Source organism: Osmia bicornis, chromosome 1, assembly GCF_907164935.1.
Source record: "Osmia bicornis bicornis chromosome 1, iOsmBic2.1, whole genome shotgun sequence".
NCBI lineage: Eukaryota > Metazoa > Arthropoda > Insecta > Hymenoptera > Megachilidae > Osmia > Osmia bicornis.
This window is the reverse complement of record NC_060216.1, coordinates 10683506-10710812: the sequence shown is the minus strand read 5'-3', so window position 1 is coordinate 10710812 and position 27307 is coordinate 10683506. Positions and strand designations below refer to the sequence as shown.

At 39.4% G+C, this 27307-nt stretch overlaps 1 protein-coding gene across 1 annotated transcript; it reads left to right on the top strand.

Annotated features, from left to right (window-relative positions):
* The first annotated feature begins 23614 nt into the window (after positions 1-23614).
* On the top strand, positions 23615-26985 carry LOC114871937 (phospholipase A1). The gene is made up of 2 exons (XM_029178549.2): positions 23615-23968; positions 24727-26985. The coding sequence occupies exons 1-2, from the start codon at positions 23653-23655 to the stop codon at positions 25476-25478; spliced, it is 1068 nt and encodes a 355-aa protein (XP_029034382.1). The 5' UTR covers positions 23615-23652; the 3' UTR covers positions 25479-26985.
* Positions 26986-27307: the final 322 nt, after the last annotated feature.

Here is a 27307-nt window from a genome sequence, read left to right as displayed (position 1 = left end):
GGCATTTTTGTCGATTCGGAAACACGATATGAGTACATCTTGAAATGATCTATTTCAAAAGGAAACGGAAGTGGTACCAGAGTGTGTTCGTGGTGCAAGTGGCGTCATCTTTGTGCAGCAGATGATACTATAGGTGGTCTTTGCCTCGAGTACATATAGCAATTCACAGATCGAGATCAAGTGCTTTCCATGTATGACATTATTTCACATTCAACTAACAGGCTGTAGAGTTGCTGCTTTATAATTCACCATGGCAGTTCTGTGCCGCGTACAGTATACAGGGTGTCCCGTACAACTGGGCCAACAGTAACTTTAAAATGATCTCAGATGACAATAGAATTATGTACTTCGACAAATTTTTTTTGGATTTGCGTAATTTAATTTTTTTAATTCTCTACAAAAATGTATTAACACATTTATAAAAACTGTATAAACCACTTTCCATTGGTTTGATAAAAGACAGAAAGAAGGTAAAGCAGATTTATTTTATTCAATAAAAAAGCTCGAAGAAACAGATACGCGAGTTATCGAGGACGAGAAGAAGAAAGTGGTTACAGGCAAGCTGTTATCGGTGAAAACCGCAAAGCGACGACTACCTCCGAGACGGAAGCCGTCGGGACGTAAACGGTAATGACCGAGAATACGTAAGGGCCGACACGAAACGAAATAAAATAAAGGAATATAACGAAGTAAGGCGGATAATAGATCTCGTCTCTTCCGGCAGCTTCTCGGCACCTTCGAGCTTCTCGACCGCTGACGAAGGAGGGATAAGGGCGACGGGATAGCCGTTCTAACGAATTAATCTTCGAAATGATGCGAGACATCGTCGTTTCGAGTGAGACGAGAAAAAAGAAGGAAGAAGGAGCATAAAGCTTGCAGAACGAGGGTGAGATTTTCATAGAAGCTGGCGAACGAGCGAGGGAAAAAGAAAATTGAAATTTCCCGGGAAGGCATGAAAAAAGAAGTCGGAAGATGGATTTGTATTACTTAAATATTTACTCATAAATTACCTAAAGAATTTCCAATTTTTTGCTTTGTAGTAAAACGCGTTATTATTGCAATTATTTTAATATAGGTAACAGTGCAGTGCAATAGTAAAAATGAATTTTCTTAAATAATCTTGCATTTTAATACCACAGAAATCACCTCATTAATGAATAAAGTGGAAAGAAACCCGATGAAAACAGGTGTCAATGAATCTCTATTAAACGTCGAGGAAGTAGTCGAAATTAAAGCTGGAATAAGCCAGTGAGAAGGTAATGATATTCATCCTTTTATAGAGAATCCTTTTTTCACTTCTTCAATGTAGCTTTCCTTTGAGTCGGGAGACGCTTTCCACCGTGGTACCGCTTCATCCTTTCCGTCCTTTAGGTTGCTCGTTCTGCCACAGAAGTGCCGAAATCCCAATTGAAGCGAATAAGCGATCGAGCATTCCGCGGTATATTCAGGGATTGTACAGAGGGTAGAGCATCCGCCAAGCCTCTCGATGCCTACTGTCGTTGAAATATGTTCGACGAGGGTGAAAAAGAGCTGACGATATTCATAGCCGATGGGGGAGGAGGGCAACCGAGGGGTAAGGGGTAGAGCAGGAAAGTCGGGTGCAGTCGTAAGGGGATGTCAGGCGTTTCCCGAAGTCGTCAACGATGAAAAAGAGGGAAAGAGAGAGGCAAAGGGTAGTGAAAAAAGGTAAGAGGACGGAGGGTGCATATCCTGCTGTACTTCACGCCACGGCAAATTCGCGAGGCGACTGCAACGTCAGGCATTTCATCGACTTTGATGGTGCTCGAAGTTTCGCTGAAAAACAGTCACTACCCTTTAAAATGAACCTTAAATCGCTTCCCGTGTTGTTGGGTAATTGTCGCGGGTTCAATGTCTGTTTTCATTGCGGATTTAATAAATGACTGCTTCTTTACCAGTCGTGGAAGACATACATTGTGATACAGGATTATTTTTTTAATAAGTACTTCTGGTAATAATACTTGACACTGTTAATGAAGCTAAGACACCTGACTCATTGCAGATAATAAATGTTTAGTTACGCCAATGTGTACAATCTGTGCAATTTATTTTTAAGTCAGGGGTGAACATTATGTGGAAAAATTGTATTTGGAACGTTTCTACTGATTTTCATTGTATATTATATTTTAACACATTTCCTGAAGAACATATTTCAATTGAGAGAATCAAGCTTTCGAAGAACCACCGGTCGAGATATAATGAACGAATGCAATTAATGCAATGAGCTAGAATTATCCAGAAAATAAAATGAATTGAATCCGAATGGTGCAATAACGAGCACAAAAGTATTTGATAAATTCGATGAATATGGAAACGTTTAGCTGCCGTAAAGAACGCCGTTTTATCATCTCGTGAATATCGATTGACCTGCTCCTCGTGGAACTATGCAATCTTTCAGGTTGTTCAAACTTCGAAAATAACGTTAGACCTAACGTTCGGCTGATAGTATCTGCACTACAATCTAATCACTGTATATATACTCGTAGCAATTTTTCCCTAGTTTACTAGAAAAGCAGTTTTCAGAACAAATTTCTAAGCCACAAATATTACATCTCTCCCACGATAATCCTCCTCAATTTATATTCCAAGCACAAGCATTAGGCTTAATTGAAATGTCCGATCCCCGTAATCCGGATCAGACGGATATTCCGACAAGCGTGGACGTCTCGCCGTTAATTTATACGAAACGAAAGATTATGGAAATCTCAAGTTTGCTTCTATGAGATCAGGGGTCCAAGGTCATCCAAACTCTAACTCTTTCTGCAATTTCTGCAATTTATTTCATTATAGACTTCAACCTGTTCAATTTATTCTATTACATTATTTCCATGGTCTATTTTGAACTTTGCATTCAATAGGGGTGATAAGTTCTTGGATGTTCTTTTTACATGCACAGTATCTGATGAGACACGGGTGTCTGACAAATACCCTTTGCATCGAAAGGGTTAATATTCGAGCAACCTAATGATTATACCGATCAGTCCGGAAGGAATCGAACAAATTCGATCGCGGTCCATTTCGCCGTCCCATTACACGTAAGATCGATGCCAGCCACGTGCCCATAATATTTTTTGGATAAGACACACCCAGACCTAACTCCGTCTCCTTCTCCTTGGTGTAGGACGAAAGCGAGCACCCTAGGCCCGCCTTATCTTTGCGTTTCCGGTCCAACGAACCGGAAATGCGTAATAGAGGAAAACGTAGCAGAGGGGTGGTGCGCGGAGACACCGTAAGAAAGAATATGAGATCGCCGTGGTGAGGCGCGAACGGAAAACAAGTGCTGAAGCTGTGGCTAGTAACGGCTTGATCTCTTCTGGAAACTAATTTGAACTATTGCTGATAAAGTCTGCATCGTATCAGTAGAAACTAAGACATCCGAAGCGAGCTTTTGAAATTCTATCGTAGAAAGAAGAAAAATAGAGTTGAAATCTGCTCTTTCTGCGTACCCTTTATTCTCTTTTCAACTTTTACCCTATGTTATTTCTTCATCGTATTTTTTTCTACTTTTTGCATGCAATGGATTCGAGAAGTTATAGCTGGTACAGTTTGAATGGTGCCGCAAAGTCGAAGTATTTCCACGTAAATGTGGTTGGAAGTTGTTTGAAAGTTTCAGACTTGTTGGAAGATCAATTTATTCCATTTGGATATTTTCTATTGCTGAATATGGAGTCAATGAAAAATATTGTTTTGAATTTATTATTCTCTCGTCTCAAAGGAGAGGAACGACAGCTAATGTATCGCGAGAGAAATTCTTACACCGGATTGGTTCCAGCAAAAATGAACGATTACAATATTAAGCGAAGAAAGAAAGAGCGCTAAAGTGGTAGAGAATATAAAAAGCAAGGGAAGAACAAAATTGGCTTCGATACCAATAAATACGTTATTACAAGCTTCCGCTGCAAGCAGAATATTAAAAACATGCATTTCACATTTACGAATGCTGCAGTTTTAATGCACCTGCTATGTTAAATGCAATTATGGATGTATTTGAAACTTTCAACCCTTGATATATAACTCCCTTCTTTAATAGCGTGATCCTCTGTAATTTCACACCAGATATCATTATATCATTTCATGAAGATATCGGATAAACGATGGCAATCGCTCAATACCGGTGTTATTGGGTAATATTATACATTACGGTAAGTAATATTATAAATTACAATTTGAAAAACGATAAAAGAATTAAAATGACAGATACTAATTAATTTCAAACGACGTTTTCCTCCACCTCTATCTCGGTCTACACTCTTTTCCTTCACCCCTTACCTCTAGTTCCGTCGGAAAAACGCCGCGCGACCCATCGTGTCTGGTGCTACGGATGAAAGGAAGTGTCTACCCAGCGTTACGGCATTCCCACAAAGGGAAGATGCAGTCCCTTCTTGGACGTGACCCCTCGCTCCCAAACCCCGATCCGGATTCTGCTTCCACCCTTCTACCCTCATCGCGGTTCTCTCTATCCACTCATCAACCACCACCCTCCCTTCCCCCCCAATTCCTTTCTTAAACCTTCTCGCTTCAACTTTTATCCTCCAATTTCCTCTCTCTTTCTCTCCTTCGTCTGATCATCCCTATTCCTCTCTCGCTTCTCTCTTCGATTCGTCTTCCTCGAGCCTTACCTCCCCCTTGCAACTTCGCCAAAAGCGACGCCCTCTTACAAGATGTAGGAACCCGCGGAATTTAGTTGCCATTGTCTCGCAACGTGCCCGATCGCGTCGCGTCTCGTCTCGTCTCGTCGCCTCCGCGTACCGTGCTCCTTTGGTCCGGGCATACTTGCCAAGAGCTGACTAACAGAACCGTGCCGCGAATTTTATTCGCACCTGACCCATTACCCACGCGCATAACACCATTATCCGAGCAACGCCTCGTGAATAACATGCCGAATTTCTCGACTCGGTTAATTCCTTGTCCCAACACCGAACTCTATCGATGGAACTTAAACGATCTCTTTTAGAACGCCGTGATTGAATGATATACGTTTATGTATGATTAAAGAAGGAGGGAATAAACGAGCACAGGCGACAAGATGATCGAAAGGTAACACCTTGGCATGGACAGATATTCTTCAAACGGAGCAGAGAGAAGCAGAAGGATTCGATGTCGTCTGGAAGACGTCGACGAAGATATTGGGTCGAGCTTAGCTTCAACATAGTTGGAGAGTGCTGCATAAGCTTATTAAGGTTGGGTGCTTTGCCACGGTTCCACGTCACCGAGCACCCTGCTAGTGCGCTCTTTCTACCCTCTTCCCCTTATTCTCGTCGTCGTAGAAGAAGCTGGAAAGCGGCACAGCCGTTGGGAAGAGGGTAGGACGAGGGTAGAGGTGAAAAGAGGAGAGAGCCAGGGATGCGATAGCGGCAGGTAACTGCTGTACCGACCACCGTGTCGCCGATGCAACTTGAACGGTGGTAGCGGGGTAAGCTGGCGGATAGTTAGATCAAGGGGGACGATGTGACGGAAAGGGGGCACAGGGAATAGAGGCGCCGAGGCGAGGGAACGGTTGCAGACTCGGGCGAAAGGGGACGGAGAGAGGAAGAAATCGGAGCGACGGGGGTGTTAGCTGGGTTTGAAGGGGAAAGGGCGAAGCTGGAGAAGCGAGGAGCCTCTTGAGAGACAATGAGGCCGCTCACGAGTGTCGCAACGAGTGGATGCTCTCCACTATTGCCAACTCAGGCCCTTCAAGCCTTCCAGGCTTGCACCACCACTACCCTCACCACCACCGTTCCCGCTATCCTGCTGCCGGCTGCTACACCACTGTCACGTTGCACTACAACTACGCGACTCGACGAGCACGACGACGACGACGACGATGTCGTTGGCAATGACGTTAGTGCGGTCGCCGGGGTGCAAGCGAACCTCGAGTACTGCCTCCAGGCCCGACACACCCATGGTGTATCGCAATTTTTTTTAATTTACTTCTTTCATTCGATGGATGCTCGCTCTTTGAACCAGTTTTTAATCATTCTGTAAAAGATAAACCACGCACGAAACAATGATTTGATTGAATTTTATAAGGCTTCTGTTGTATGGTATTCGTTTCACTGATTACTGTTACCGTAACTCTCACATGATAGCTGGAGGATCGTTTTGATACAACTAGAGATATCAAATGTTAAAATACATACAAAATTATTTCTTTTTTATTCTAGGATACTCGTGGTAAGGAAGAAGGGGCATAACTTAAAATTCCACGTATCACTGTAAAGTAACGCAGCAATCTCCATTTTCATTCTCCTCCTTTTATCGTACTTAGGGATGAAGGTAAACGACTGACCTCTTTTGGAGAAATACTCTGACGATCCACGACACTTCAGATACCATTGTGTTCGACTTACCTAATGTTAGATGAAGACACAAGATAAGATATTAGATGTATTCAATCTTACATAACACCTGAAGAGATGAAATTTAAAAAAATGTAACGTGAATTTATATTTACGTGATTTCATATTGTACGTTATTACTATAAAATTCTTTCACAGCAAAGCTTCGAAGAACATTCCAACTGAATTCTTTGTAATTCAGAAAAAAGGAAGGAACTAAAGTTCAATAAAACGCGGTAAGAATTGAAAATGCAAAAAACATGATCTCGTTTTCGTTTCAGTTACTTCTTTCATCGTAGTTATTCGCGAAAGGCCGATTCTCCTTTCAATTTAGTATCAACCGACAAGTCACGCGGTTAGGTAATGCATCTTCATCCTGCTCGTACTTAACTTATACGAAAGTTTATCGTCAACTCTGCAAGAAGCAGCCACGAAGCAGTCGTGATACACTGTTTCCCTGTGCCTTTGCTATTTCACGAGTTAGACAGAGACGAGAGCGTCTTCGTTGGGTGAATCGAGGCCCTCAGCCTGGCCATAAAACAACCTCGACGCTTGGCGTCGTCGATACACAATTGCAGAGCGTGCTCTCTTCCGCCGAGAAAAGTTGTTGCGTCCTTTCGCCGGAAGTGTCGCGAACTGAAGCACGGCTATGAAGCTGACATTGTCGATGCCCGTATAAATTCTCCGCGACGAAAGAAAGTTTGAAAAGGATTTCGCGAAAGCAAGTTTCCCCTCCTTTAGGGCCAGCAAAAAGCGACAGGAAATTTTTATTCCCCTTTCTTTCTGTCGCTTTAACTGTTTTCGACACGTTGATGGTTTTTATGAAGTTTTACTAGCTATCATTTTTGCGCCCCCTTTGCCGACCACGCATCACCGAAGTTGTCTTTCTTTTACTATTTCTCAACCGAGAACTTTAAGCTCGGTTTTTCTCTCCTTCTTTTTTGGATAAACAGAAATATTTTCAAATTTCACCTTACCAGTTACAAGTGAAGCATCGTTGCCTGAAACACCTGAAAAATTGGACAATTTCTAGTACAAGAATTATAAATAAAAATTTCTACAATTATCTTTATAGATTTTCTTATTTTCAGACAGTTCTTCAAAGGAGCCATAAGAAGAATCGACTAAATCCAAAAGAATCGTGCAATTTAAAAAACATTCCTTCAGTCGTGATTTCCCGTATGAACGAGTGAGAACAGCTTCTCATGGACGTGTTCAGCAAACAATATCAAACTACCAATCAATCGAAAAGCCCGCGAGAGTTTTCCTCGAATCTCTTTAGAGTATCTCTTAAAACTTTAGTGGAGCAACACAAATCTGCTGATGGCAAACAGGATGGGGCACGGGGATGAAAACTCCTAACGTGGAACGTCCGTCCGAGGCTGTTTCATTATAAAAGCGAAATTGGGTCCAGTTATTTTGTTTAGTAAACATCGAGAAAAAGCATTATAAAACGAGGAGTCTTTTAAAGAGACGGCCGGGTCGGCCATTGCTACGATCATCGTCGTCTACTATTTAATTTCAGCTCGATTCCTCGTGATTTTGTATCACCTTTTTCCATCTTGAACATTCTTAGATCCTCACCCCTCGATATTCTCCTCCCTTCTTTTCCTCCCATTCTTTTTCCCCGTCCTCGAAAACAAACAACTTACGGACGCCTGAAATAGCCTGGCTCGTGCACCTCGAACTTGGTCTTTGGATACACTTACACAGTGGTCTAGGCTGGCAATAGTTGAAACTTAACGGGACAATAGCAAACTTTTAAACGCAAATTCTCCCATACTCACCCCCTATGTGCTCAACCGTTCTTGCTTTGAAATCGCGCACCAAATCGCGGTTATGTTAGCAGACAGCAGTGTATGTCGTTCAATGGCCATTTGAAAGCATTCCGGTGGTTGCAATCAAATATCGATTATCGTAAAGCTTTACTCGTTGATCCTGGCTGATTGCAAAGAGATTTGTTTTGCAATACGCTTTCTTACTTTCTCTTTGTCCTGGCAGCACATTTGTATAAAGTTACATTACTGTACGAGTCGTATTTTGGAGATAATGGAGTTCATGGATCGAATTTGTAACGTAAGGGTAGATTAGGCAATGTTTAGGACGTTGAAAAGGATTATTCAATTTTTAAATCTGTATGAATTCTTTTCAGTGTTTGAAGGGATTGGTCGTTTTAAGAAACTAACAAATGCTTTGTAGATCTGAATAATAAATATCAAATCATCTGAAAAAATCACCACCCTTCACGCGTTTCATAACTATTACACCATACTTCAAATAAGAAATGAACGAAGCAAACGGCAAACATTCTGACACGATAGCTATTGGGTAACTTTTTAATCACGATGGCGGCCCAGCACGGAGGAGAGGATCGTAGGAAAAATAAAAGCGGCCAATCTCGTGGACTGATCTTGATGGAACCGCGGTAGCAACCCCAAGCCAGTTAAACTCGAAAAGATCGTGCAGGTTATTTATGGGGACAGCCGATAGCGATAAGGATAGCAAATCGAGTGAACTTACAATCGGTGCAAGCTGTATTCAATTCCGGCTCATAATTGTTAAAGTGGAAAAGTTTCGAACCGTCGTATCGTCTTTCCTTTTTCTAGTTCCGTGGAGCTGTCCACCCTCCCGGACCGCCTGCTATTCCGCTATCCTTTCCACGGCAATCTCTTCGCATTCATTTCTACAAGTTCCGACGGTCGCACGGTCCTTTCGCCAGTTCCCGACTTCCGCCTATATAGTACACGACCAAGTTTCTCCGTTCTGCCGCTGAGCATCGGGGAATTCGAAGGTGGAGAGAAAGAGAACGATGTTACGTTGATTCCCGATAACAGATGTAATACAAAATGGATGAATAAAGAAGAAGAAAAAAAAAAACAAGAACAATAACAACGGAATAGGAAAAAGATGAAGAATAAAAGGAAGGATAGGTATTTGTTTTTCCTTTCCCCTTGGTTCGTGTTGCTTAACGCATTCGACGAAGCACCATGTCGGAATTCAGAGCGAGTATTCCATTTCACACGGGGTCGATCGAACGTTGGATTTTGTTTCGTTGAACGAATAACGAAAAGAAACGCACCGAGAGGATCGCTCGACAGATGCTTCTATCTTGGAACTTACATATATCTTATGACACAGCGGTACTCGTATATCACGGCGAATACCACGCCACTTCTTACCTTGCCCTCGCGTTTCTTTCTTAAACAGATACTATAACTTAAACGTTTGTCTCGTTATTGACAGGAATTTGCCGGATAAGCGAACACGATCGGTATCCATGGTCGCGCGACTATGATTTATCGCGCAACCTCTGCACCGTTTCATCGATTATTCCTTCAACTATTGACTCCGCGACGAAACAGATGGTTATTACCGTCACCTGTCTTTCTTCCCTTCGTCGTTTCATTTCTAAGTATTTATCTGTTAACACCTTGAGAATTATGCGAAGTATACGTGATTTTATTATAAAATTTAAAACTGTATCGCAAGTGATGAGTTCGTCATCGCTATTTCATACCATCAGTCTTTATCTCTTGAAGGATTGCCAAAGGATGATATTTTCTCCCACGCCCTACTAACATAAATCACGTTTGCTAAATGACCTATCGAGATCAGTGGAAAATTTAAGTAATAAGCTATTTTTACTTTAACTAACTAATTTTTGACAGCATTTATCTGAAATGATTGATTCTCCACATAAACACGATAAAGTCGGGTATTTATTTCCCATCAACCTAATAGATAAGAACGTTACCAGCACATTTATTTTTAATCAGGCTCGTAAAACTGTGGTTAAAGAACGAAATCATTATCTTCCATCGCGATTGAATATTACTGAAATTCGAGATGTGTAGAAAATATTGAGAACGCTAGGGAAACGATAACAGCTGTACGGTTTGCACGTTCGCGATCAATCTCTCGATGGTATCCCACATTCTCGGCAAGTTTTACTTATTTCCATTTTTTAGGTTAAAACGTTCCCGCGGCTGCGTTTATACTCGATTCTTTTTAAGCGATTCGCATTGTTTTTCCTACACGACTCTCCCATTTTTCGCGCGAAATAAAAAGAATAGTATTATCGCAGTTAATAACAAGCAGGAAAGTGAACGTGTTATAATTACAAGTACATTCTTTTTCACGGGAATAATGTTGAAACTGTAACTTTTATTACCAGGAAAATTTTACGATTATAATCTTCAAGTTACATCAAAATTATAACTATCACATTTATGTATATCTTTTTTCGTAAAACAAATCATTTCATTCTGTCCAAAATTATTCAGAATTTTATTTTTAATCGTTACTTTTTTAATTTAATCCGGTTAAACGTACCATTTTTCAAGCGAGAAGATTTCGTACAGTGGAAAAATGAAAATAAAATAGAATATAAAATTAAATTTAAATTATCATCCATCATCTGAGAGTTAAAAATGGGAGTAACAATGATTAGTGCAGTGTGAAAACTAGCATCGTTCACCTTCCTCTCGGATGGTTTTCATTTTTAAAATCGCGCGAGCATTTTACGCGAAGAAAGAATAGAACATTCGAAAAAAACGATTTCGACTTTCCAATAGCACCCCTTCTGCCGATGGATCAGACTGGCTGCTCAGCCACCGGTCAGCATCAATACGAAAAAAATATCAATTTCAATTGCGGCGAGACTCGATCATCTCTATTACAGGAATGCTTGCGCATTTCGACGTGGCCTGCGACCATTCTCTATATCCATTTCGGTGGCTATGGAAAAATGTAGGTACGCCAGGTCATTGACCCGTGCCTTCTATCGGACCAACGCTCTCGTACCCTCTACTGGGTGATTCGAATCGACGTGTGCAGATTTACGATCTCATAGTGGCTTCTGTTCGTGGTCTGCCTCGACTCTGCGTAGCCTTCCTCGTTCAAAACAATCCAACTCCTGCTTCGAGGTATTTTTCATGAAATTCACTTGCACGTCCGTTCGTTCACGCGTACAAAACAATTCTGAAACGATGGATAACGTCGCGAAAACAGCGGTCTGTTCTGTGTGAATAACAGGGGGGCGAGAAAAAAATTTGAATTCGACCGAACTCTGCAAACAAGCTCGGCGGAGGGTCGATTATCTAAACACCGATTTTCCGTATGGTCAATCATCCGGATTGTTGAAAAGCAATAACGTGAAACGATATAGACGGTGAGCTGGTCGAAAGAACTAAAAAATAATATTATTCTGACACTCTGAAACATTCAATGTACCAGGGGTAGTTATGAAACACTATGAAACATAAAAAAATAATCCCATGGAACTATTCATTTTGAAGGATATAATTCAGGTAACGATGATCCTATTACATTCTCATTAAGATTTAGTAGTAATTGCTTTTTCATTAAATATAATGCTAGAAACGTTTTGTGTAAGAAAGAAAGGGATGCTTACCTAAGGAACGTTTTCAAAGCGCACGTGTGCACCTCTAATCGAATAAACCCTAGCCATCGTTGCTTGGCATTCGCCCAAGATGAGATTCTTTTCTTTACTTTTTTTCTTTCGCATAAATCTAGTCAGCCTATTCTGTTCCAATTACACCCTACAGTTAATCAGATTTCACGCATTCAAACACTCGTCCGGCTACGTTGAACTCGTTATTTGCAATTAAATGCACCAATAGAACGCACTTGAGGGTGGTACCAGACTACAAACTCTAGTGTGAAGGCCGAGCTTGGACAAACAACAAGATGGCCGCCAGCTGCACCCCTACATACTCTCACCCCGATGTGCCAGCCAACCACCCCCCCTCTAGAACCTATCTGCCAACAAACCTACGTCCCACGACGCCAGCCTGCCCCACGAACGAAAGGGTTGTTTTGCAGGAGCGCGTACCTCGTCAATTCTTTCCAAATGTCTGGCCGTTTGAAATATTGGCCGGTCTGACCTGGAAAGCGTATTCGGTTCTTCCCTTTCGGTGCATGGGATCGTTAAAAATAACGAATATCCGTGATCGGGGATCGAACGTTTCGTTTTCCCTCTTTCTTTCTCTCTTTTTTTATTATTTTTAATTACTTTACGCGTCGATTGAACAATTGTTTCGATGGGAATACAAGAGTTACCGCGGCTACTGGATAACAATTGATGAGCTGTTGTTTAGCGAGGGCTCGTTTTATCGAGAATATAGTAAATGATATTAATATCGATTATTTCATTCGAAAGCTTGTGCTATTGTGATATTAAAATTAATATACATAATTGTTAAGACACGAATTGTTAAAACACGATGATTTTTTAACTTTCTAAATCAAGTAGCAACAAGATTATTAGCGTCAGCACGAATCCTCATAATGTTCTTTCGATTCGAAAGTATCCTTATCTCCCAGACTACACGTGGGACGCATCAGTTATTTGCGATATTTATCACCGAAGCGTGGTAGCAGGGCGTGTCTTATCTTCATCCAGGCTTATTCTGCTAATTGGAGAAATCTTTTCATCGGTCGCCCGACCTAGCATTAAGTTTCCAATTATGATCCACCTACAGAAGAGAAAGGCAAACCTTCGAGCATTTCTTCTTCTATCTTCTGTCCTAATAGCGATTTTCAACGAGACTAAACTGTCGCGAAGCTCGTGAAAATATGAAGGATCCAACAACTAAACGAAAACTATTATCTTTCATAGCGAACAACAACTTATTGTTCATTTTCGGTTTGAGTTTCTTGCCGATTTATTACGCACCCACGTTGCATCCCTCGCGTGGTCGACACCAATTAGTGTACAATCGGAAGAGGAAAAGAATGCCGATAGATCTCTTCTACAATTAGCCTCCTCGGCCAATCATCGTCCCTTGTGCTCGCCTCTAAGGATACAAAAGAAAGCGGAACGACAGAGGTCGGGAGGGACGTGCACGGCTTGGGTGCCTTTTAAAAAAATCTTGGCAACACAGCCGCCTTTCATTAGTCCTGCTACTACGGCCAGTGTCTCTTGAGAAGCTTAAGAAGAGGGTTAGGGTGGTGTCACTCCCCTACCTAGGTCAGTAACGGTATTCAGATTTCGAAAACCCCTGTACACAGCCTGAACTTGCTGCATGGAACAAAGAAACAGATACTTGTTTCTCATAAAAGAATATTTTAAGTTTATTTGTTGCCAAAAATAATGGGATCAGTAATTAATAACTAAGGAGAGTGGATATAATTTTGAAATTCAAATTTCTAATGTTTTCTAATGTTGACTGAGTTTGATCTTACTAGATCCAATTTGAATAAATCTCCATATCACAGAAGGTATTTGATTAAATTGAAATTGATTCAATTCTCTCTACTGTTCCGATTTCCCATCATCCACATTGTCTTTATTAGGAATAATTAAAATGTACTATTAACAATTAAAATCAAATACATATAATCTTCTAACACCTGTAAGTTGAAATGAAAGTAACTTCTATCATTCAAGTGCCTCGTTACTAACCAGATGAACTTAAAAATAGAAATGAAGAATCTCAATGGAAGCATCAGAACGAAGTAACATGAAAAAATGTGATACAGGAGGCATGATAACGGCAGATGAAATGGTCAGGACAATTTTTCACGCATTAACAAGAGACTTCTCCTTTCACAAGCTGATAATGAGCAGAAAAGGGTGTTGCACCTTCGTGTTGCTGACATGACTGCGTCCCTGACGTCACACTTAGCAACGTCAGCAAAGGTAGAAAGTAAAGTAGAGGAAGAAAGAGGTAGACAGTAGGATTCGCTTGTTTCGAGCACGTCACTCGTTCCGTTTCTCTTCCCTACCATGGTTTTAGCTCTTTTTTCCTAGCGAAGTAATCAGCAAATCGCCGAAGCAGCCTGGCAAGCGATCACGACAAGCAGAAGAGAGGAACGGAGAGAAAAAAGCGGAGAAAAGTCAGGGAAAGAGGAGTTTGGTGAACGCGAGAGAGATGTCGGCGGTAAGGGAAGAAAAGAGAGAGGTTCGATAAGACGTTGAATAACTCGATTACTTGTCGAGGGAGTGTCACTTTGCCAGGCCGTGCATCCAAATGCGAGGGAAATTTCGTTAAGGCGCTTCTCACGAACTCTTGCCATCCCTTGCTTGTTTCTCAACGCTTATCCATCCCTTTTTTGCGCCAACCTCGTGCTGATTCCAAGAATTTTCCAAGAGTTGAAGGAATTGTAATCGCCGAGGTTTAGGCACCCTTGCATTCGTCTACCAGTTGCGTATCAATCCAGAATCTTAGAATCCTAGAATTCTAGAACTTTTGAATTTTTGAATTCTACAATTTTAAAATGAGAAAGGAACCAATCCACACTTATAGGGGTACAGGTTTACCATAGCAATGTTAGATTTCTCTACCAATGTTTCTTCTCATTCTTCGTGTTTTATCATTGAAGTTTACACTGCAGAAATTACAACTGCATAATACCCAGTGCATAGAAAAGCAGATAATCTGTGGATTTTTCACAGTGGAAAAATTGAATAAATACTACGAATTTAGACAAAAGCAACGAATTGCTGGTGGCGAATGGTTTGGAACTACAACTTCTAACCTTGTTTTTGGAACGGGAAACAGCAACAGCAGCAATTTCGCGAGGTAATCGTGAGGAGTACGGGAAGAGGCGAGGGCGGTAGAATTCACGAAAATGGAGAGGTTGAAAACTGAGTGAAGCACCTACGAGAATCGTCTGCTTCGTTGGATGACAGATTATAACGGGTGACACAATTAAAATCTGTCCTTCCTGACATCCAAGAGTAATGCAGTTTGTAATTCTGCAGTTGACTCGACAATGCATCGTCTTCAAGCATTCTCGATCTCTGTAAACTATTTACATCTCCTAGCTGATATCTTTGTAGATATTTGGATGTCTCGTACTTTGAGATTAATGAACGCAAAATTAAAGCACCGAGACAATGAAAATTTAAATTTAACTTAACATTTTCTTTCTCTTGCTATTTTCCAAATCTTATACTGTTTTTATGTTTCAACATACGGAAATATTTTATTTAAAAATTTGAGAGGAAATTCTACTCAAAGTACCGTTCTACACATTTTATAGGTCTAAGACAGGACTGACCCAGATTCACCGTTCGAAGGTTAAATTGCAGCTGTACTATGTTGCAAATGGTTTGTGATCAAAATTGTACGAACATGAAATATGTAAAAGGTCTGAAAATATTTCTTGAACGTTTTTGGAAGAAAAATCTTAAATAGTTAAATCACGATTTATCTAATCACTCTGCCTGTACTTTGCGACTGCCATATTATGTATTGAGAATATTAATGTTAAAATTTTATAAAAACATCAGGTGATTTAATAATGAAGGGATTACATGAACAAAGTGGCAGACCCTTTAGAAGATTAAAATCCATGGGTATATTCGATATACTCATTTGCATTAGCATATCCGGTAATCCTAAATTTCATTTTTTGATACGAACCTTAAATGAAAATTGGCTTTCAGCGCGACTGCGATTGGAAACCGAACGATACTCTTGGAAAAGATAGGGAAAACAGCCGGGCTTGATCAGACAATTGGGTTAAGTAAGTCAATTGACTACAAACGTTTCATTCTCAATACTTAGAGTTGATTGTTATATCTCTTTAATCTAGTTAGTATAATTATTTACAACGAAAATAAAAATAATAATAATTATTTGAAAAAGAACCACTTTCATTTAAATTAGAATATGATATTTTGAGCTTTAATTAATTTCCTTATGCGCTTGTAATTTAGGTAATCGAAACCATCAGCAAAATTTAAAAGCATAGCGAACCACTTCAAGGATATATTCAATACATTTTATATCAGTGTTTCAGGGTTTTTCGTGCTGTGGCCGAAAGGCTGGCTCCAATATCGTAAACGATGTTCGTTAGTTTATGCCGTATCCGCGATTTCCATAATATGCGTTGAAACTGCAGATCGAACCTACCACAAATCAGTTCAATCTGATACCACCTAAGTAACCTGGCATCAGAAAGCAATAACATTTACCGAATTGCAGCTGGAACTATTTACCAATTGAACCTTCTTCCCTGTATATTCCAATTGGTTTGTCATAAAATGAAATCAAACATTTTTCAAAAATGTTAAAAAATAAAAATACTTATTTTATTTGTAATAAGAGCATGGGGTGTTTTTTCCCTATTATATATTACTTTTCCAAAGTTATTCCTTTCTTTCTTAAATTATTAATAATTACAAATGTCTAAAGGAATACTAATTCTTTTCTGATATTTTGCATAAGTTAAAAAAAGTTGAATTGTTAATTAAATGTCAAGTACGATTTGAATTCGAAAAGAGCAAGCATTCTCCATCTAACAATCAGATTTTGAACCTTCTACAGAACGAAAGGGTTGACTGTAAGGGTCGGTAATACAGATTTCTATAGAAGAGGAGGTACATCGAAGGGATGGAAGAGCATCAAAGTAAGCCATTGTTGCAAAAGCAAAAGGACTTACGATCGCGACAGTGGGACGACACATAACGAAAGAACATTGTATTTTCAACAGACTGCGCAATACTAATGCATTTCATGGAGAATTGCTTTTCCAGATATCTTGCGGGCTTCGCTTCTCCCTGCTTTGCCCTTTGCAGTGCAATCGCTCCGGCCAAAGCTCGTTGGAACCGCGCCACGCCGCTTCGTTTACCAACGAGATGTAACAACATGAAATACATTATGGTTACCAGGTAAAAAAAAAAGTTTTGATTCGAAGAACTGAGATACAGCAAAGCGTTCCTATCCCACATGTATGATCATCCATGTTTTGCACGAGGTTAAGGGGTTGTTCTGATAATTAATCAAAAAACATATTTTATTTTGCATTTTTCGAAAGTGTGAATCCTTAAAAATATGCTATTAAATTTTACAGTATATCCTTAAAGAGAGTTATCAATTTTTTCTTCATATTAATAAAGATTTCTCAGTCCAGTAAGATACGCATTCTTCTTATGCATCGCTGCTATTGTCTCAACGTTGAGTAGCAATGATAGAAAGCGAAAAAGAGCTCGTGTTCGATAAAATGCGGTAATTAAAATTTAATTCGACCGGCTGATCGCACGCCATCAAACGCTACACCAATCAGACGTAATTGAGGCATTACTTTTCAATTACGCACAAGGAAATAAGGAAGGAATGCAAAGGTAAAAGGTAAACGGGTACTGGGCAGAGGGTTGAATCGGAGGAGGGAGTGGGTGTCGTTGGTGGAAAGCGATGGTAGCCATGTGATGGGATTTAAATTAGCGGCATGGCCCCATGCGACAGATGTCGCAGATTTCCATTAAATGTCGCTCGCTCCATGGTTGCGATCCTTGTAGGGCGAAGCAAGAGAACAACGAAGGGTAGCTAGGCGTAGAAAAGGAGACGGCTAGAGGGTGAGAATGTCTGAGAATGTCGGCAAGGAGGAAAGAGAACGTGGAGGATGAAGGAAATTAGCAGTACTTGATAAGAAGGACTAATTTATCTCGTTTACTTCTAGCGAGGGATCAATGGAAACGACATCAGAAATTAATAGCACAGGTGCTAAATAATGAATCGAAAGGACTTTTCCCTTAATCGAGTACCAATGATAATAATTAATATATTCAAGCTCCTTTTCTTTAGGTGATACAAAGTACAAGTAAAGAAAAGTGGTGTGCACGATGATTGAATTATCTGATATTCAATTACTATTCCATATTATTAGCTGCTATATCATCGTTGAAAGTTAAGATATCGACATTTCAGCCTATCAAGCCGCGTCGAGAAAATTGAAGTTCAGCTTTGATTGCGTTTATAAGTGAAAAAAAAACTATTATTAAATTGGATAGGACAATTCAAAGCTCAGGATTGGCTGACGACGCTTTCTTTGTGTTCGAAATTGTAAAGAAATTGTACGAAAAGAAACGTAACCGACCAGGAGAAATGTACTTTTCGAACGATCTGGTCAAAGCAAGAGCAGCTTCACTGTTTCGTTTCACAAGGCTTTTTCATCCTCCATCTCAAGTTGTCATCAGTTCACCATTTTATTTCGTACAAAGACATTCCGACACCTCGTACCCCAAACTCCGCAACGAACAAATAAGACCTGTAATTGAATTACACTTAATCGTGAACGAGATTACAGTTTCAGATACCATTGGAATAAATCTACAAGATAGGGGTAATTGTAATAAATAGAGCTCTTTAAACTATAAAATATTTATAATGCTGAAAATTAATAGATTAGACGTTAACAGTGGCTAATGATTTTGATTGTAACAATTAATAGAAAGAATTCAAATATAAAATCCAAATGCAACTAATAAATTGATTTTATAGTCGTTCACCGCGTCAACTGATTCGAATCGTTAAAATTATTCGCTCGACTTGTCGCTTTCAAAAGCTATTATACACCATCGATAGAACGAAATGATTTAAATGTTAAAATGCATTTGAACTTCGTTGCGGACCAATGATTTCTACTTGAACATACAATTTTGAATATTACGCTCCATGCAATTTCATTTTCAAATTAAATATGTTTGAAATAAATTACTAGCAACAATTTAGCATTGTTATTGGTTTTAAGCACAGAGAGAATAAAATGTAATAAATGGAGTTTGCTTAATTTTCCTTCCAAACACCCAATTTGGTTGACTTTCTCCACTAACTTCCAGTTCGGTATTTCGCGTTTCCCGCGTAGCGAAGTCACTGTCGAACCGTGGAAGATCAGAGAGCGAGGATTAACGATTTCCGTTTGAAAGGATGCCGGTTTTTCGCAAGTCTCGCTGCGAGGATAACTAATTCCCGATTCTGGAATGAAGAATACGAGTGCATTGGCTAGAATGAATTTCATCTGGAGGATCAAAAATAGCATCGAGCCAGACTTCTTTTTCCTAGGTTCGCCGACTGGCGTCGTCCAGCTCGCGATATCGGCGCGTGCACGGAACATTAAGCTTCTTTCTAACCAATGCGTGTAACAATATTTTTCGGAGCACATATCCAAGTGATAAGAAAAATTGCGCATTTTTGGCCGTCGTTCGACTATTCGTCTTTTCTACTTTTTCACGTTCCTCTTTGTGCTTCGACACTTTCTGTTAGGTATACAAAGTTATTCCTGGCATATCAGTACTTTTCTATTTCAAACATTTCTGTTATAAAACGAGCAATGAATATTCTTCTTCATTGTGGTAATAAACATATCAAAATAGTTGTATAAAAATTCAACGAGAACTAATAAGACAAGTGAAGAAGATGTAAATCAGCAGATGACTATACATCACAAATTTTCTTAAACTGCATAAAACGTTACAGCAGCATAGAATAAAGAAGTTTTCACGCCGCGATCTGCATAACGAATCGGTACAAACATATATCAGACGATAAGAAAAATCTCTCGAAGTCGCCAAGCACCTCTCCGTCCCTTCCTCCTCTCTGTTTCCGGTGTGCCGTCTTCCGTCTTCGCTTTTCCTTATTACCCCCTAGATTCGCATCGGTCCAGTAAGCCGAAAACTCGCTACCATATCTCTATTCCCGTTTCCTGGTCTCGTTTCCTCGTTCCTTTCTCTCCTACCCCTTTATCCCTCCCTCTTTTTCCCTGTCCAGAGATTCAGCTACTTTTTTTCCGACCGCTCCTCGTTCCTCGTTATTTGTTATTGCAACGAAAACTGGCCACGTAATGAAATATACACGAAACAGCCGCGTCGAATGAAAGAGAGCACGTCGGCAGTGATTCATAACGCGATCCTATCCCGCGTAGGAAATATTGCGATTCCACGCCATCGCCTTAACAACACACTGCCGTACACCTCCTTTCCAATTCCACCCTCCTCATCCCTCACACTTAACCTTCTCTTTTTCCATCTCCATCTACGCTTCGTTTTACTTCCCTCGCAAACCTCCGACCAACCCGAATTGGATCCGAACCCCGTGTTTACGCGGTTTTTGCAACCCCCCGTCTCGGATGGTTGTTCGGGTTCCGCGTGGAACAAAGTGAATTCGAGTTTCTTCGCCGTGGTTGAGTGTACGTCAGTTTTTCCATTTCTCTTCACGGTACACGTCCCTTCTGCTGATAATGTTAGAGAGACTTTGGAATAACTTCAACCCCAGATGCATAATATTATTTCGAGACTCTTGACATGCAGCGGACAAATTTTCTTCATTCAATTTTCTCAATTCTAATTTTTTGTTTCTTTTTTGTTGATAATATGCTCTATCACACCTTGACGACGTAAGATTTTCTATAAATTCAAACTACACGTTTGAAGGGTAAGAAATTAGTTGACGCTGGCGGATAAACGAAAAGAATTGTCAAGAAGACGAAAGAGGAAATAATAGTTGGCGTGAGGATGGCGATGTTGAAGAGCGAGGCGAGATGGAGTACGTCATAAATCAACGGGAACACAATTTCACGGGAGGCTGCGACGGCAACGTGGTCCGTCGCACGCTCGATCGACCGGTATCTAATTAATGGAGACGTCGATTCTTCCAGCCACGGAAGAATGTTTGCTGTCCGAACTGTTCTGTCACTGTTTCTATCTAGGCACCGATAGAGCCGAGATATAGCGAACTTATGAATTACCGACTACGTTCTATGAAACTCGATTGCTCCTTTAAATGAAAGTCTTCTTTAGTTACTATTTAACTCAAAATAATCGAGGAAAGAGTTGTTTCAGCTCTTAACAATTGAGCCATCCATTTGTTAAGTCCATGAGTTAATTATTTTGGCCTCTGAACGGATTAATTAGCATTATCAAGGAAGAGGGTAGAAGTTGTAGGAAATCTATATAAACGACTACAACTAGAAATGCTGCACATAAGAAAAGGAATCAAATTCTATAAATCGCAAAACGAATCATTTTTAATATATGATAGACACTCCATGAAAAATTTTAAATTTCAATAACAACCCTCTCAAATTTTTAACCATTTAAAACCAGGACAAATAATGCCATTCACACTTGATTCACTTCAGTGTTAGATTGTCATTCAACCCTTGATGATAAGGGCTATCATTAAGAATTGAAATATTAGAAAAAGCATTACCCAAATTTTCTATATGAAAAGCCAGTTTGAAAAAATAGAAAGGAACGGAAACTATATTACCTTCGTAAGATAAATACATACATCTGTCTTTTCCATTCTGACCCAACGATTTCTACTTTTCCTGCATGCGGTAACAATACAACTTCTTTTTATAGTCATTTATAATTTTAAATTTAAATAATTTAACAAGAATGTTTTCAAAATTCTTAACATCTATTAATAGAATGGTATATTTTTATATTATAGAAGAATTTCGTAATTGCCCAAGCTGTTCCAGTAAAACAGACGTGCAAATGATGTTAAACAAACAAAGATGTTTCGAGAAAAGTAAAGGAGTTTCGCTGCCCTACAATTTTTCACGCACCCACAATTTCGTATACTTTCACTTCGCCCACCACCCGAACAGATTTCGGAACTTTCTCCTCAAATAACGAGGGACCCACGTTCCGATGCTTCATTTTTTATGCAAATTTACGACAGTCTGCAACTCCCAAGAAAGAAAGAACAGTGTTTTAAGTTAGTTTGGAACTGCCTGTGTTTGCTATTCGAGGACGTTTTAATTATAATTATGACTAGTAATTAATGCAAACAGCAAGTAGTCCCTGGCCTATTGATACAAACTACTCGAACAACTATGTCGCATTATTTTTTAGTCACAGTCGAATGAAAGTGCACCGAGCAAAGGGTATACATAATAATGTTTATGCCACTGGAACGTATAAAAAGAATTGAGTAAAACCTTCTGTGTTTAAAATAACTCTTACGTTTTTCTTTTCAAAGTGGAGGTGTAAAATGTCTTATTCACCTTTATTCCTTCTTTCGGACAAAAGACCTTTCTTTGTTCGCAAAAATTATTCACAAAATGTACCAGTTACATTAGTTAAGTATCTTTCTTTTGAACACGGTTGCATAATAGCTTTCGTGTACAAAAATGAAATCGAGAACGTATACAAAAGCAAAAGTGCAAGACTGTAATAATGCATATACTGTCTTAATTGAAATGCAATATTAATTTCGTTCACCTTCTAATCATTTTTATACTCTTTCAATTGTGTCAGAAAATCTGTGCGGATTTAAAAATCATGATTAATGCGCGATGATTTTAGAGAGTACTTATGCAATTATAGTTATATAATAACCAAATCATTTGAATTTCTTTTCTCAATTTAAACGATACTAACCTGGATCTCTTTTGACCTCTGAGAATTAATAATTAAACAAAATTGAAAATTTTATTAAATCTATTACATGTATCATTAATTTCATATTTTCTACGCTTTCTACCAATGTCCTAATTTACATACAAGATCATTTGTATGCGTACTTTCTTTTCTTTTTTATCAATATTAGAACTTCTAATAAGTATGTACTTGATACATTTCGGAGAAAAAAGGAATGTGAATCTTTAGTATGTAACTTCTGCTTACCTTTCCATTAGTCCTCGTTACTGATAACCAACGAAGGAATACTGCGACACCGATACAGGTTTACAGCCAAATTTTCACTCATTGAAGTTTCCAAAGGCATCCTGATGCACTTTCGCAACTTTCCATAAAATGTACTCTTTCCACATTCTCGGTGTGTATATTTTCAATTCGAATTGGAACACAGGGTTAATGCTCTAGATACGAATTTCTCAATTGCATTTTATCTTTATAGGTTTCACATAAATTGTTAGTGGGTCACCGATGGCCCATGGCTATAAGTACATCTTTAATTAAAAAAGAAGAAAGGCATTCTTTGATTAAGTTAAAAAGAAAGTATAATAAACATAACATTATATTGCAATTTTGTGTAATTAAGCATTCGAAATTAATGAGGTGTTAATGAAGTTGCAAATTGAAAACTGAAATAAACAAATTAGATGTTTGTATCTCTAACACCTTTTATCATAATAGAAATCAACGTATTAAGGGAATTTATTTAAATTTTGGGATAAACCAAAACGTAACACTTCCTTATTCCTTCCACGATAATAATCTCTGCCCATAAAACACGTGTTTTCCAAATCAAAGAAACAAATTTCTCTACTCGTTTATCAACCTAAGTTCGTGTCATCATAATACCGGAACTTAGTATAATCAAGCTAACCAATCATATCGAAAGCGATCGATCCAAAACACAGGGAGTACTAATGACCTTATGTTTCATTCACCTTAATCACCCGTTCACGGCCATTGGCGGAACTCACTCCCCTACTTTCCCCTTCTACCCTTGAATCCCCAAATTTTCTAACGGCCGCCGACAGGTGAAAAAGGTGGGAGCTCGACGAAGGACAAAGTGACACTCGAAGAGTCACCGTGCACACGATCAGTTCTCGTATTGTGCAGCAACGACGAACGTCTCTGTAGAGCGAAATGCTACAGTCAGCATTGAAATCGTCATTAATTGTCTTAATCGCGTGTGTCCTGGTGGTTCACGGCTCGACGAAGAGGACAGCGATAGGACCGATCCAGGAAGCGATTCAGAATGGTGCTGCTGCACAGTATAATAAGGAACAGTGCGTATGGAGGCGAGGAAATGATAGAGACTCCTGCCCTGATCCTGATGTAAGGGTATTCCTTTATACGAACGATCGACCCAGACGAGAATTGGATTCTAGAGAATCAGACTGGCTACGACAAGATTATGATCCAACCAAAGAGAACGTGCTCCTTATACATGGATATGCAGGTATGCAATAATTGTTTGACAAGGTTTCGATAAATAATTTCAGAAGATTTTGGACGAGACAGTCACAGCAGTCGACATTTCAAAATTTTTTTGAACAAAACCAAAAGCTTGAAACTTTAAAAAAAAAATGCACTTTCATTAAAATAATAGCAAGTGCAATATTTAGAATATCGTGAATATTCAGAAGGCAAAATTGTTTAGGTAATTCCCCGAGGGGACGCATATCCTTGGCACTGTGAAAAGAAAGACTGTTCAAGTATTTATTCAAGGAAAACTACTTGAATTCAATTGATTTCTTTTCGTTTGAAAGGGGAAGTAATGTATACTGCATAAAAAAACTATTCAAGTTGTTTAAGTATAAATGAATATGGACTTTTGATTAATTGCTTACCTCTGGGTCATCTTTTTGGTATTTTCTATCCTTCGAACATCCTCATGAATGATTCTTTTTTAGTAATTTGTTTGTAGTCTGCGACCTTCTAACACATGCGCTTTTCAATCGTTAATTATACTCGTTGATGCAATAATTATAGACTTCACGACCAATAGCAATGTCTGTAATTTTCATAACCAGTGGATACATATTAGCTCTGTCATTGAACGCACTTGCAGCAATGTAAGCTGTAATTTCAACCATATAATTATGCTGCTAATCATTCTAGACATTTTACGTTGAATTCTTTTTCAACAGGATTAAACAGTAACTTAAAAGATGGTCAAATTAGCAAATAAAGTTCTCATCCCTTTGTCACTTCCAGGCGGTGACGACACTCTCCCAATAGCCGTTCTACGGGACGCATACCTCCGAAACGGAAGTTACAACGTGTTCCTCGTCGACTGGGGTGCTCTGTGTGCCGCACCCTGTTATCCCGCCGCGGTGTCTAACCTCCGTCCTGTGGCTCGTTGCCTGGCGGCCACTTTGACCACCCTGAGGAACCTGGGTCTACAGATCCCACGGACGACCTGCGTGGGCCACTCGCTGGGCGCCCACATATGCGGCGTCATGGCGAACTTTCTATTATTCAGGATGCACCGAATAATTGGTTTAGATCCCGCCAGGCCATTGATGCGACCAGGCTACGTGAATCGTTTGGACAGCGGGGATGCAGACTTCGTCGAGGTGATTCACACGAACGCCGGATATTATGGAGAGAGCGGACGCATGGGTCACGTTGACTTTTGCGTGAACGGAGGCAAGGTGCAGCCTTTCTGCGAAAACAAACAGAATTATCAGCTGTGCAGTCACGTCTGGGTCGTCTGTTACATGGCTCAGAGTATCGACAATGGTGGTAAACAGCCTATGGCAGAGCCTTGTTCTAGAAGATGTCCTTCCGGACCTAGAATCGCTCCCAGAGCCGGTGAATATGTACCCATGGGACAGCACACACCTTTAGAGACCAGGGGTTCTTTCTGCTTCACCAGTAAACACCCACCCTATTGTCCTAAATATGGAAATGGACAGGGGGATGAAAGATGCTGCGTGCCGGAGAATAAACCTGTTACATTCTAGGAGGTGAGCTATGAAGGTGGAATATTTTTGTACCATGATAGAGTATAAGACTGTATAGGAATCTGTGGAACTTCTGGTGAGCAGTAGATAGAGTAGCTGATAATCTTAATGAATTATTGAGTTTTTACAAATTCAGTCATTTATATAGGGATACTGAATGACGACAATATTAGAATAGTAGTAATACTGTTCCAAATAACATTTTTCCATTTATCAAAAATTCTTGTTGTATCCTATAGAACATGAAGTCTCAATAGCTAAATATATCTAATTTGTAATTAGTCCTACGACAGTCAACGTGTTAAAATAAGAAGAATTAAAGATTCCGCGAAATTTGAGACCATCTAAACGTTAAGTTAGCCATACCACATAGAACCCATCATATGAAGCCAAATGGAAAGTGGTTTAACCACTTGTCATCATAAGACGTAACACAGGATATTTGCTCAAAGTAATCTGCTGAACGGACGAGTGTGAACAATATCTAGATCGAAGAAATTCTTCTTCGTTACCTAATCGATTAAAACAGATGTACAGATATAAGTGGATCTTCATACGGTACAATGAAACACGCGGTTTCAATTCCGGAACGCGATTGCGTATTCAAAAGCGGTACGCATCGTCCGGAAAAATCTTGCGTTCGTGATCTATCGGCCAATCAATCCCGTTAACTGTTCCACTGAACCTCGACAAATATATTCACGACAATGTCCAGCAAACAGACAACTGTTCTTCGATCTTTCTTCGCCGAGAGCCGTTGTGCAATCTGTTATCGCAATGATTTGCACGTTAAGGAATGATAAGCGGTTTCGTGATGAAACACAGTAGGGTAAACTTTCTGGTTGGCAAGTAAATTCGCGATTATTTTTAAAAATTCTATCTTAGAGCTATATATAATTTATCGTATTAGATTATTAATTCAAGTGGCGTTTACTTGAATTGAAAATAGTAATTTGTGAAATAAAAACTTTCAATGATTGAAATTTTATAAAGGAAGATTGGAGATTGTGATGCAAATACAGCTTTAAGTTAGAATTATTTTTATACTGTTTATTACTAGGTTTGAAGAATAGTATTATTATAGCAAAATACGTATTAAAACCGATTAGATTAAATAATACTAATATTAACGCGCTACAACTAATACACTGTCATAATGTACTGTATTATTCAAAAGCTATTATGCACTATAATAATTTGCAGTAAGATAGCTCTGTATAATATGTAACATAATATTTAGGATAATCGAAATAAATCTTCTTTATTATAAAGTGTACGAATGCAAGTTTCCTAAATGGCAATTTCAAAATTAAAAATTCTTCTAATTACGAGAGTTATTACAGTAATCCATATCTCTTCAAAAATCAAACAATGATTTATTTTCCGAGAAAATCTACATTTTTATCATTTTCATATCAAGAGCGATCTATTTTCGTATTTTCTTTGCCTTCTGCTTCCAAAGTTCACAAGATACTTAAACTATAACAATAACCCATATCTCTTTCAAAGTCAGACAATGATTTATTTTCTCCAGCAAATCCCTACTTTCGTAGCTTCTGTATTTTATGATGTCTCAGTGCAATCCTAAGCTCTCGACGCCCTTAAGATTCGACCGGTCTGCACGCAGTTTAGAGTATTACAATGAGCAATTTCAGTTGGAAACTTGAAAGAAAAGTTATTAAGAGGGCCTATCGTTACACGGAAGCTCGTTGACAAATCCAGACATCGCACAGTAGCCGGCAAACCGGCGCCCCGCTGATTCAAAAGTGTTTCGAGAGACATCGATACTAGAAGATGGTGGGATCCTTGGAAAGGCGACACGTAGACGC

What these genes read in the sequence shown, in the direction of transcription:
- LOC114871937 (XM_029178549.2), top strand. Translation starts at nt 23,653, where the DNA reads ATGCTACAGTCAGCATTGAAATCGTCATTAATTGTCTTAATCGCGTGT. An exon ending in CCTTATACATGGATATGCAG is followed by an intron (nt 23,969 to 24,726) that starts GTATGCAATAAT and finishes TGTCACTTCCAG; the next exon opens with GCGGTGACGACACTCTCCCA.